General features: G+C 50.1%; 1 protein-coding gene across 3 annotated transcripts in view; it reads right to left on the reverse strand.

Moving 5' to 3' along the window:
- Window positions 1-12,844, reverse strand: part of asap1b (ArfGAP with SH3 domain, ankyrin repeat and PH domain 1b) — a 110,639-nt gene that overhangs the window by 24,644 nt on the left and 73,151 nt on the right. For all 3 annotated transcript variants that reach the window (XM_064330829.1, XM_064330831.1, XM_064330830.1), the window contains exons 10-13: window positions 5,581-5,656; window positions 5,101-5,187; window positions 2,190-2,290; window positions 678-747 (exon numbers count right to left, since the gene is read on the reverse strand). In XM_064330829.1, the coding sequence (XP_064186899.1) occupies window positions 678-747; window positions 2,190-2,290; window positions 5,101-5,187; window positions 5,581-5,656 (334 nt within the window). The remainder of the gene's footprint in view (window positions 1-677; window positions 748-2,189; window positions 2,291-5,100; window positions 5,188-5,580; window positions 5,657-12,844) is intronic.

The following is a 12,844-nucleotide window of genomic DNA, read 5'->3' on the forward strand; positions in this document are numbered from 1 at the left end:
AGAGATCTTATCCGCTCCATTCAGGAGGTGAGGGGCGGCGGCTCAAATGGCAGAGCAGACGGAAGCTAGACACTGCTGCAGCCTTAAGCAGGGTAGCTTGGCCTGAAACAACTGCAGCATTACACCAATCAAAAAATTTCTCCAAACCCTGTCACTGACACAATGATTCCTGCACTCTGGCCCCCCCCCCCGCCCCCCCCCCCCCACACATTACCGAATACTATGTAAGGCCGCTCAGGAAACATGAATGTCCCTGAACAGTGGGAAGTCTCTGTTTCTTCCACTTTAGTACAGATTACGCACAAAGATGAGTCACCGTTGAAGGTGGGGGGGGGAGGGAGGGACTGGGGCTGTTTCCATGGAAACCCACCCACCCTCTCAGTGCCATCTCAGTGCGGAAGTGTCAGCGTGCTCTCGTGGTGTTCCTTTCCACTCCTCCACATACCCCACCACGCTATGCTATCTGACCCGAGCATATAAACTATGGACGCACGATACGGAATTTCTGGGGCCAACGTCTATAACCGACACTTGGCTGGCCATACTGAACAATGGCAATGCCCATGCAATCAAGTTTTCACATTCACAGAAGAGGTAGGTGAGCTGAACTGTTGAAGGAAAAAAATCTTACAACTTTTATTTGTGTATCAAAATCTTTCAACTGAATGGGGGCTCACCGTGGCATGGGAGATGGTGAGGATGCCATTCTTCACTGAACACTTCCTCCGCTGCCACACTTTCCGCAACCTGGGGGAGAAAAAAACAGGATGTGATGTCAATTGGCAGGATGGTGGGTGGGTGGGAGTATAACTACCCATATGAAAACCAAAAAACAGGAAATAATTAAATATTAAATAAGTGTAATACAGTTAAATGGAAATTGGACATAGGTTATCATTATGTACACAACTGAGGAATTAATTCTGTCTGATCAATACAGAATTCTGTCCCTACAATGAATTTTTTTATATGGATCTCAATAAAGCATTGGTATACTTTCTCTGACATCATAGCACTTAATTGACTATGGTGATTGTTAACCATGATTGAAATGTACAGTAAAATGTGGAGAAGACATTCTTATTAAGGCCAAAGGTAAAGCCATAACTTTCCTGGCATATACAGAGTTAAATAGAGGCTGCTGTAGTTCAGTTCTACTTTCAACCAATCCATCAGCCCAGGGATTAGGATGGCGATTGCTCAGATATTGCTATTGATTCTCTAGAAAACTGGGATCAACTCTGAATCAGCATGGTGTTACAATCCATCAGTGGGGAGGTCCTGTGTTGAATGCAGAATGCGAGCAAGCACACAAATGTGCTTGCACAGAGATATAAAAGTAAAAACTGTGAGGACTTAATGTACATACGCATACACACATATATGCACGCACGCATGCACGTACACACACACGCACACACACACACGCACGCACGCGCGCACACACACACACACACACACACACACACACACGTTGTAACTCTATCCTCTCATCAGGCCTCTCTGTCTCCAGGAGGTCTGATGAGAAATTAAAGCTAGTCCAGGTTACAGAGACTAAGAGATCAATACCGTGGCATACTTTGTTACAGGACAGCTGTGTCTCCTAAGGTTCTTAAATAACCCGGTGGGGAAGAAGCAACTTCTCCAGCAAAAGAGAAACCGCTATTCTGGGCACAAACACAGTAAGCTCTGCTGTAAGTCTATCTAGTCTTGTTAGGGCCGTGTGGGGTTTCAAATATCAATGCATCCGTATTTACAACTTTACCATATGTGATGCTGCAATGCTTATCAATCCTTCACCCCTTCCGTACTCAATCCAATTTATTAAAAAGGTCAAATCCAGACACAAGAATTTGGTGCAGAAAAGAAACTCCATCCTCTGGATTATCTCAGTGACGGCTTGTGGGAGGAGCATTTGACAGCCAATTCATTCTTTTTGAGGATGCATCGGTAGTGGTGTGATGTGCAGGTGTGTGTGGTGCTTGTGCGTTTGTATATGTGCATGAGTACTGTGGTGTGTGTCTGTGTGTGTCAGCGTGTGTCTGCGCATAAAAACATCTATGTGTGAGTGCACATGCGTGTCTGTTTGCGGATGTGCCTCTACACATCTGCGTGTGTGTGTGCACGTGTTTGCGAGCGCGTGCTCGCGTGCATGTGTGTGCTCATGAGCGTATGTCCATGGGACCCACCCATCACTCTTCTTCATCAGATAGCCTTTCTTCTCACTGCCGAACTCCTTGTTTCCTTGGAGCTGGTGCATGCTGTATCCACCCTGCTTGCTCTGAGAGTCCTGCGGTAACACACAGAAGACAAATGTCAACACAACACTCCGTTACACCACACATGTTTTACGCACAGTATGATTCCACACAGTCAACATGCTAGAAACATGCCACAACCGTGCAGTACACACATTGCCAGGAGTATGGCCTTACACATCACGAACAAGAGTCTCTTCTTTTTGAGATGGGTCGTGAAAGCTATTTGATTGCTCTCTGCACACAAACGCAAACACACACACGTACGCGCACACGTGTGGGCCCACAAAGACAAATATTGTCTGTGAGTTCATGAAATTAGTTCTACAGTTGCAATAGAACAAAATATGTAAATAAATAAATACTCGAAGAGTACAAACATAGACAGCTATTCAGCAATTTAACCTGAAGGCAGACGATTATTCAAATAAGTAGAAAAGGTCAATGCGCACATATATTACGCATAAAAGACTACAGATGAGCCCAGACATTTCACACGAAGTGACCGTGGATGGCTGAGTTATTCTGCTATGATAGTAATGCGGTTAATTGCCTTCGTCGGTTTTGAACAGAGCCGCTCAGATCTGCAGCCTGTTAACGAGATTACAAAAGCACACAGGCACACACAGTGTATGCAAACGAGGGACCGACACTTACTCTCCTGGACTTCAGTCAGGAAAGGCAGTGAGAGAGAGAGAGAGAGAGAGAGAGAGGAGAGAAGAGTGTGAAAGATATGCAGAAGCGAATGTCTCGCTAGTGCTGTGAATGCAGTGTGGGGTGACTCACCACGGACACAATGTGAATTCAAAGCACTCCGTTTCACAGCAACATTTTGTCTTGTACCTCATTTTGCGAGGCACATTTTAGCAATACCGTTGGTGTGTTGCCTGTACAACACTATGAGCTCAGACATGAAGTAAAATCTTTTTAAAGGATTTTATAACAACTGCTTAATTTCATTACTCAGAGTTAAAGACGCAGGACGCTGGGATTAGACTAAAAAGGCCTATCGCACTACTTACGATGTTCAGAATACAAAATCAGCAGGAAGATCTATACAGCAAATCTGGACATGGACAGTACTCAACACCGGTGAATAAATTCAGCCAGCAAAAACTGGACTGTGCCCTTCCAACCTTACATGAACATCTCTTCATGAATATCTTGTAATTTAACTACAGTAATGCTGAGAATATAGCAACAGCACCGGCTGTTAAAACAACTACGCACCACATATAGAAATCTACACCTACACAGAGCCATTATTTTCAGGCATGCAGTAGGATAACAAGATAAAGGCATTTGTCACCATGGCAGCAGTGTGGTGGTATGTTTTAAGTAAGGTTATGAATACACTGTCAAAGTCACATGACTTGCAGTCACAGTTTGAAACTTTTGAGATAAAATTTCAACCAAGGCACACAAACAGAACCCTGGGAAACTACTGAGGGGGGCGGGGGGGGGGGGGGGGGGGGGGTCAGACAGTGTTTAATTGCTGCTGGGGATGTGTCAGTACTAGAAAATCTCCAGAACATTTTTGGCTAAATTCCTGAGACATGAGATACAAAGCTGTCATTGAAAATAAACACAATAGCGCATAACTAGCATCATATACAACTGAAAAATTATGTTTCCAAGATCAAGCAATTATATCCAGGATGAGATTTATTTTTCATTGCTTGTGGAAAACATAAAAGTATAAGGAATATATATCTATAATATATGTTAGAATATATTACCAATCCTATATTTCTGCCACACATGTTTAATTACAGGCAAATTCTATATGAACTGCAATCGCTCAACATATGCTACAATTTATGCAAGATATGTGCTATTTGAATATTCAATTTCTAATGTAAATGTCTATGGACAAACGTAAGTGACTTATGCCTAAGAGGTGGGCATCTTCTCAATAAGGGATTTCAGAATGAGGAGTCCCATCGATAGCTGGTGAGTAGCTTCTACTGGAGAGGCAGTATTACTGGCTGTGGATTAGACAGTGAGTGGCATTCCACTGAGCAGTCAGTGTGGCACAACACTGGTTACCAGCAAGGCCTACTTCACACTGGCTACCAGTATGGTACAGCACTGGCCACTCCCTCAGCAAAACAGGGGGCTCACTCCTTTTGGCTATGCCTATAAGGTCGGTTCAACCCCGTCTCAGAAGAAGACCATAGGCCCAGTGACCAATGAACAGATCAGAAATAAGCTACAACCGAGATAAAACCTGGAGAATGTCTAGCATCAGGTTTGGTCCTGAGTGTGTGTATATACTTGTGAAATTTTTCACTGCTTGATGATTTTTGCACTTCTCACTGCAGGAAGAGAGTGATGGGCGTATAGTAGAACGGACTATTCGCATTAATACAATGTGTGGGTGTTCAGTGTGGGTGGGCTTCACCGCCAACACTAAGGATGTCATTATTCGCCTGCCAACAAACATAAATGCATAAATATGAGACCATTACGGTTAGAAACCCATGTACCAGTCTAAGTTCTCCGCATCGTTAGGAGGTAATTAAAAGGATTAGGGGTACCAAATACAGAACTAGCAGATTTTGACTGCATTTTTACAGATTTCTTACATTTTCCTGAATACTGTGGCCATTATACAGTTTGCAGTTGGTTAATGAGATACTGCAGGAATTCCGTTCCAAGAATAAAGGACTATTAGATGGATTTTCTCTAGCTGCAGTCAAAAGCATATTTTCTGACACCAAGGTACAGTCTCAGTCAAAGCTGCAATAGCACATTGACCATTTCTAACAGAACACCCTGTATGTTAAAATATGGAGGCCCCAGCACTAGTCCTTGCAGCACCCCACTACCCAGCGCCTACCTCTTTCTGGTCCAGTTGAAGAGAAGACTTAATTAGGTCCCGAAGAGCCGTCAGCTGCTTCTTTTCCTCATCCTGTGTCTGTTTTATCTGCAAAGAAAAAGAGCAAATGGGTCCCTCACATAAACATACACAAAGCGATTATTTCACAGGGGAGAGCCGTGATTAAAGCACCTGTGCTTTAGCTGTAATATCAGGAAATCCCTAAAAATATGTAGGCTTTTCAAAGAGGAAATCAAAAACTGATGCTGACATGAGAGTCCGTGACAGCATCTCATGGCATAAATTTGGACGACGAGCATGCCATTATTTTATTTCTCATTCTTTTCAGCATTCCAGACTCAAATCCAATCAGTGCATTCATTATCAGGTAGCACAGCAGAGTTACCATGTTCTGTTGAAAGCTCTGTTCCAGCAAAAATAGATGGCATTCAGAGAAGAGAGATATTCAGTGAAAAGTTATTCACTGAAAATTGAACTTACATTGTACAGGTCAGCAGCCAACTTCTCTATATACTGCTTGAGCTTGTCTGCAGTTTTCAAGCCATCTTGGAAAAAGCTGAAAGAAAATTATCATAAGGAGCCGTCATTGAATTACGTATGTCCTACTGACGTACTCTTGGTAGGCTGCTGTCACAGTTCAGGGTAATCTTGAAAACAATGTCACACTCACCATAACTGACTCATAATCTTTTTCGACCATTCTTTTTAACTCTACACTGCCCTCAATAGATATCCTAATGCAGAATCCACAATATTATTACATTCAGCTACATACAGCATGTACCTCAAGCTACTAATATCATTAGTCTGTCATGGTCCTGTGTACTCCTGTCTGCGTTTTCCCTGTTGGGCCGCCAGATGGCGGCACTTCAGTTTTGTGTCCTGTTCCCCCACTGTTAATTGTATTATTGGTTGTCTCGTTATCCCATCATTGTTCCCACCTGTGTCTTGTTATCCCCTCCTTCTGGTTTGATTGTTTTTTGAGTTCACCTGTGTCTTGTCACCCCCCTGTCTATTTAAGTTCTCTGTTCCCTTGACTCGGGTGCTGGTTTCTTGTGTTTGTTACCTGACATACATGTTCCTGCCTGCTTGTGTTTGTTTCCCGACTTTCATGTACCTGCCTTCTTGTGTTTGTTTCCCGACTTTCATGTACCTGCCTTCTTGTGTATGTTTCCCGACTTTCATGTACCTGCCTTCTTGTGTTTGTTTCCCGACTTTCATGTACCTGCCTTCTTGTGTTTGTTTCCCGACTTTCATGTACCTGCCTTCTTGTGTTTGTTGCCTATTAATGTTCAGACCCACTGTACTTGCCTGCATTTTTTACCCGTTTGTGTTTTGTTCCGACGTGCTTGTTCCTGAACCGTATGTACCTGCCTGTGTTTTTGAGTTCCTGTTGTTTCATTAGATATTGTTTGTGTTTGTTCCCGACATCTGTTTGTTTGACCTTTTCTTGTGCTCTGCCTTCCCGTGTTCTGCCCTGTCTGTGTTCTGCCCTGCCCGTGTTTGTGAGTTCGACTTGTTTTCCGTTTTATTTCGATATTTTTTGAGTTTGTTTTGGCCTTCGTGCCCTTGTCTGTTCCCTGGTTGTTTGCCCTTTTTGTGAGTAAAATCTTTGTTAATTTTCCCTTTTGAGTTCGTGTTTTTTTTTTTTTCCCCTCTGCGTTTGGGTCCCCTCTACCCGTACCGTTACAGAAGGAACCAGCCAGTGTGGGACCCAGCAGAGTTTTTTTTTATTTTTTTATTTTTTATTTATTTTTATTTATTTATTTTTTATTGTTTAACATGCCATCGGGGTGGTGGGAGCTTGAGCCTCCCAGTGCCCGGGGCGGGCGGTCGCGGAGGCGCCGTGGTCGGGCTGCCTCCCGGTCGGCCAGACTTCCAGCTGATCAGCAGGCGGATCCTGACCCTTTTGAGGGGTCTCGGCTTGCCATTTTTCCGGGGTCCGGCCCGCGGGGGTCCCGCCGGTCCCGTCCGGCTGCCCAGCCGGGTTCCCTACAGCTATGGTCTGTGTTCCTGTCGCCTGCTCCACCCCAACTCCCGAGGGCCTTCACGGCTGCTCTGCCCGAGTGCCGAGGGACCTTCACGGCCTGCTCTGCCCCGAGTGCCGGAGGGACCTTCACGGCCTGCTCTCTGCCCGAGTGCCGGAGGGACCTTCACGGCCTGCTCTGCCCCGAGTGCCGGAGGGACCTTCACGGCCTGCTCTGCCCCGAGTGCCGGAGGGACCTTCACGGCCTGCTCTGCCCCGAGTGCCGGAGGGACCTTCACGGCCTGCTCTGCCCCGAGTGCCGGAGGGACCTTCACGGCCCTGCCTCCCAACTGCCTCTCTGCGAGTGCCGGAGGGACCTTCACGGCCTGCTCTGCCCCGAGTGCCGGAGCGCCTTCACGGCCTGCTCTGCCCTCGAGTCCCACGGCCTGTGCGTGCCCTTCACGGCCTGCTCTGCCTCAGTCCGGAGCGTGGCCTTATCACGGCCTTGCCTCTCTGCCTCAAGTCCCGGAGCGGCCTTCAGCGCCTGCTCCCCGGGCCTCGCTCTGCCTCAAGTCCCGGAGGGCCCCCAGAGCCACCTGGAGCCCCGGAGAGGCTCCCAGATCCGCCTCGAGCCCCGGAGAGCTCCCAGATCCGCCTCGAGCCCCGGAGAGGCTCCAGATCCGCCTCGAGCCCCCGCCCGAGAGAGGCCCCAGACCGCCTCGAGCTCCGGAGAGGCCCCCAGAGCCGCCTCGAGCCCCGGAGAGGTCCCCAGAGCCGCCTCGAGCCCCGGAGAGGCCCCCAGACCGCCTCGAGCCCCGGAGAGGCCCCCAGAGCCGCCTCGAGCCCCGGAGAGGCCCCCAGAGCCGCCTCGAGCCCCGGAGAGGCCCCCAGAGCCGCCTCCAGCCCCGGAGGTCCCGCCTGCTCTGACCCTTCCGCGGAGGCCGCCTGCTACACCCAAGTTTCGGGCTTTACTTGTGCCTCGAGCCCCGGGGGGCCTCCGGAGCCGCCTCAAGCCCCAGGGGGCCTCCGCAGCTGCCTCGAGTCCCGGGGGGGCCTCCGGAGCCGTCCAGAGCTCCGGAGAGCTTCCGGAGCCGTCCAGAGCTCCGGAGAGGCTTCCGAGCCGTCCAGAGCTCCGGAGGCTTCCAGAGCCGTCCAGAGCCCCGGAGAGGACAACGGTCCCTTCTGTTGTCCCGCAGGGGCCGCCGCAGACTGCTCTGGCTGCCCCGCAGGCTAAGCCACCTGCCTTGCCCCCTGGCGTTCGTGCTCCCCCTGGCGTTCGTGCTCCCCCTGGCGTTCGTGCTCCCCCTGGCGTTCGTGCTCCCCCTGGCGTTCGTGCTCCCCCTGGCGTTTGTGCTCCCCCTGGCGTTCGTTCTCCCCCTAGCGTTCGTGCTCCCCCTAGTGTTCTCGCGCCCCCCAGTGTCCGTTCTTCCCCTAGTGTTCTTGCTCTCCCTAGTGTCCACACCTTGCCCCCTGGCGTTCGTGCTCCCCCTGGCGTTCGTGCTCCCCCTAGTGTTCTCGCGCCCCCCAGTGTCCGTTCTTTCCCTAGTGTTCTCGCTCCCCCTAGTGTCCACACCTTGCCCTCTGGCATTCGTGCTTCCCCTGGCGTTCGTGCTTCCCCTGGTTTCGTCGCTCCCCCCAGTGGTCGTCCCTCCCCCGGTGTCCGTCCTTCCCCCAGTGGTCGTCCCTCCCCCGGTCTCGTCGCTCCCCCCAGTGGTCGTCCCTCCCCCGGTCTCGTCGCTCCCCCCAGTGGTCGTCCCTCCCCCGGTCTCGTCGCTCCCCCTGGTGTCCATTCTCCCTTTGGTGTCTGTCCTCCCAACCGTGTGTCCGTGTGTTCCCCGGCCCCCCTGTCTAATTGTCTGCCCGCCTGTTTGTCTGTTAGTCTACCCGTATGTGTGTCAGCCAGTTTGTTGGCCTGTTTGTCTGCCCCCCAGGCCGTCAGCCCATCGGCCAACGTGTTTGCCCGCCTGTCTGCCTGTCTGTCTGTGTGCCAGTCCGCGTGTGTTTTGTCTTGTTTGCCTGTGTGTCAGTCCCTATGTCAGTTGTTGGGTTCCCCCCTCGCCTTCCCTGTCTGCCTGTCCCTTTGTGTGTCCATCGGTGTCGCCGTGTGCCTCCCCGCCTGCTTGTCCCTGTGTCTGTCCTTGTAGGTCTCCCGATTGTGCCAGTATCTGGCAGTCTGTTTCCCCCTCAGTCTTGTCCAACCCAGTCCAGTGTTGTCGTGCCCCGTCTCAGTCCTGTCCTGTATGTCTGCCTTGCCCCTGTCCAAGTCCCCCCTGGTTTCCTGAGTCCCCGTGTCGCCAGAGTGCGGGCCCTGAATTTCCCCGTGTCGCCCGGAGTGCGGGCCCTGAATTTCCCCGTGTCGCCCGATGTGCGGGCCCTGAGTTTCCCCCGTGTCGCCCGATGTGCGGGCCCTGAGTTTCCCCCGTGTCGCCCGATGTGCGGGCCCTGAGTTTCCCCCGTGTCGCCCGATGTGCGGGCCCTGAGTTTCCCCCGTGTCGCCCGATGTGCGGGCCCTGAGTTTCCCCGTGTCGCCCGATGTGCGGGCCCTGAGTTTCCCCGGGTCCTGCCCAGCCCTGAGTTTCCCCGTGTTGCCCGGGTCCTGCCCAGTCCCGAGTCCTGTTCCCCCGGTCCTGCCCAGTCCCGAGTCCTGTTCCCCCGTCCGAGTCCAGTCCCGAGTCCTGCGTCCCGTTCCAGTCCCGAGTCCCGTCCTGTTCCTGTCCAGTCCTGTTTCTGCCCTGAGTCCTGCCCAGCCCCGAGTTCCCCTCCAGCCCCGAGTCTTGTTCTTGTTTTGTTCCTGTCCTGTCCAGTCCAGCCCTGAGTCTTGTCCTGTCCAGTCCAGTCCTGTTCCTACCCCAGTTCTGTGTCCAGTCCCTGTTCCTGTCTGAGTCCTGTTCCCCCGTCAGAGTCCGGTCCAGAGTCTTGTTCCTGTGTTCTGTCCCTGTTCTTGTCTTGTCCAGTCCTGAATCCGGTCTCCAGCCCCACCCTCTGTTGACTCCCTCCCCGGGTCGGCCTCCTGGGACGTCAGGAGCCGTCCCTTGGGGGGGGGGTACTGTCATGGTCCTGTGTACTCCTGTCTGCGTTTTCCCTGTTGGGCCGCCAGATGGCGGCACTTCTGTTTTGTGTCCTGTTCCCCCCCTGTTAATTGTATTATTGGTTGTCTCGTTATCCCATCATTGTTCCCACCTGTGTCTTGTTATCCCCTCCTTCTGGTTTGATTGTTTTTTGAGTTCACCTGTGTCTTGTCACCCCCCTGTCTATTTAAGTTCTCTGTTCCCTTGACTCGGGTGCTGGTTCCTTGTGTTTGTTACCTGACATACATGTTCCTGCCTGCTTGTGTTTGTTTCCCGACTTTCATGTACCTGCCTTCTTGTGTTTGTTTCCCGACTTTCATGTACCTGCCTTCTTGTGTATGTTTCCCGACTTTCATGTACCTGCCTTCTTGTGTTTGTTTCCCGACTTTCATGTACCTGCCTTCTTGTGTTTGTTTCCCGACTTTCATGTACCTGCCTTCTTGTGTTTGTTGCCTATTAATGTTCAGACCCACTGTACTTGCCTGCATTTTTTACCCGTTTGTGTTTTGTTCCGACGTGCTTGTTCCTGAACCGTATGTACCTGCCTGTGTTTTTGAGTTCCTGTTGTTTCATTAGATATTGTTTGTGTTTGTTCCCGACATCTGTTTGTTTGACCTTTTCTTGTGCTCTGCCTTCCCGTGTTCTGCCCTGTCTGTGTTCTGCCCTGCCCGTGTTTGTGAGTTCGACTTGTTTTCCGTTTTATTTCGATATTTTTTGAGTTTGTTTTGGCCTTCGTGCCCTTGTCTGTTCCCTGGTTGTTTGCCCTTTTTGTGAGTAAAATCTTTGTTAATTTTCCCTTTTGAGTTCGTGTTTTTTTTTTTTTCCCCTCTGCGTTTGGGTCCCCTCTACCCGTACCGTTACATAGTCACTCTGTGATGATATAAAGCCATTTTAATTAAATTTTCTTGATAACACTCAAATGCATAAAAAGCGCCACATTTTCCTGTATTTTTACAATGTACAGAGCACTGTGCATTTCCAGAGAAACATGCCCTGAAAAGTAGGGTTCAAGGGAAAAGCAGTAAGAATTAAAACCAGATTTCGTCTGTGGTTCTGTGCGCTTTGTATTCAGCCCTGAGAGTTTGGCTGCAGATACGCTGCATTCTCCTGCGACGCTTCACAGAACTGTCAGAGTTCGGGCGGCGCTGCCGTTCCAATGAAGCCATGCGCTCGCTGTCATCCATAATGGATCAGCAAATAGCACACCGGAATAAAAGGATGCATCAACAGCAACTGTCGCTTCTGGCTAAAGAAAGTGGGGGCGCTGTTCAACCGCGGTAGACTCCTCCCATCTGGTGCAGCCCCAGCTGATTGGCCGAGAAGAGCTGGGCGGATGTCATAACAACATTAGAAATCTCCGGAGGGCGGCTGGACTGAAAATCAAGCACCCCATCACTCTCCACGTCCGGGATGCCCGTTTGACTTCACATATCCCTTCTTCCATGTTAATATGCTCCAATTCAACTTGCCGAATGTGCTGTAGCAGCTGGCTACTAAAACTGTGACGACTGTGGCTTGGACTCCCACACATCAATGCATAATTGGTGATCGGGGGCCTGTGGCTTGCCCGCGTCAGAAGTGCAGTCGTCCAGGACAACGAGGGCTGCACTTCTCACAAATATCTTGCGTTCTACGATATACGGCAATACCTTCAAATTAAGCAAAGCAAAACAGTGCATAAGGAATACAACCTTTGAGACGGTCGTCGCCCACCTCAGAGCATACTTGTGGTCTAATGAAATTCACGGGTTGGTCACATCGACACGGACGCTCCGTTTCAAGCACCGTTCTCAGTGCTCTCCCTTTTGCCCGTAGCCACTTGTTGTTAATAGAGATTTCGGGGAAAGAGCCACCCATCTCTTCAGCTGCCCACACCCTTTGGGGGTCAATCACTCTCCTAATGGAGCTTGCAGGCCTGCCTGACCGCAGCAGAGGCATGAGCTGTCAACTCCCCCCCCCCACCCCCCCTGTCCCTCACCCGCTGCCCTTCCCAACATCCCTCCGAAAAGCCTGCGTGCCAGAACATGAGGACAAGAGAGTAAGAACAGAACGGCAGACACTCAGACGCTGTAGCTGTGCATTATTTAACTATAAATCCTTCCCCCCCCGCACCCCCACACCAGCCCGCTGCCCCAGCATACACATGAACAATGTAAATATTTATGAGAACTGAATGATAGAGACCACTTGGTAGTCACGCTGTTGCAATGCATTTATTATTTCTCATGTAAGGATCCATCAACAGAAATGTACACTTTACTTCAGTGTTTATCCAGAGGCCAAGAGGTAGAGTTACATCACTATAATAGTTTGGATTGAATTTGCATTAGTTTCAGGTATCCGGGACTGTCTGTGCCATAGGCCTGACTAAATCAGATCTTTCCAAACCAGAATCAGTTCTGCTTCCCGAGAACTGCTATTCTTTCCAGCACAGTGCAAACAAACTGGGCTGTGGTACTATCCGGCGGTTCCAGTCCTCGGACCAAGAGCTTCTGGTTCAAAGCCGAAACGTGATGCTGCAGTTCTAATCCTGATAATTTTTCTGTTTCTGCACAGAAAACAGGCTGCAGATAGTCAAAATTCACCCACCAGTAAGAGAGTGAATTTTGCATTACTTTAAGCCCAGGACTAAAATGCAGGAATATAACATACTTGATACTACAAGGCCTTTCTTGGTGGGAGTGGCATCATCATTAGATTTTTATTACAG

The sequence above is a fragment of the Anguilla rostrata genome, chromosome 4 (genome assembly GCF_018555375.3).
Source record: "Anguilla rostrata isolate EN2019 chromosome 4, ASM1855537v3, whole genome shotgun sequence".
Classification (NCBI taxonomy): Eukaryota; Metazoa; Chordata; class Actinopteri; order Anguilliformes; family Anguillidae; genus Anguilla; species Anguilla rostrata.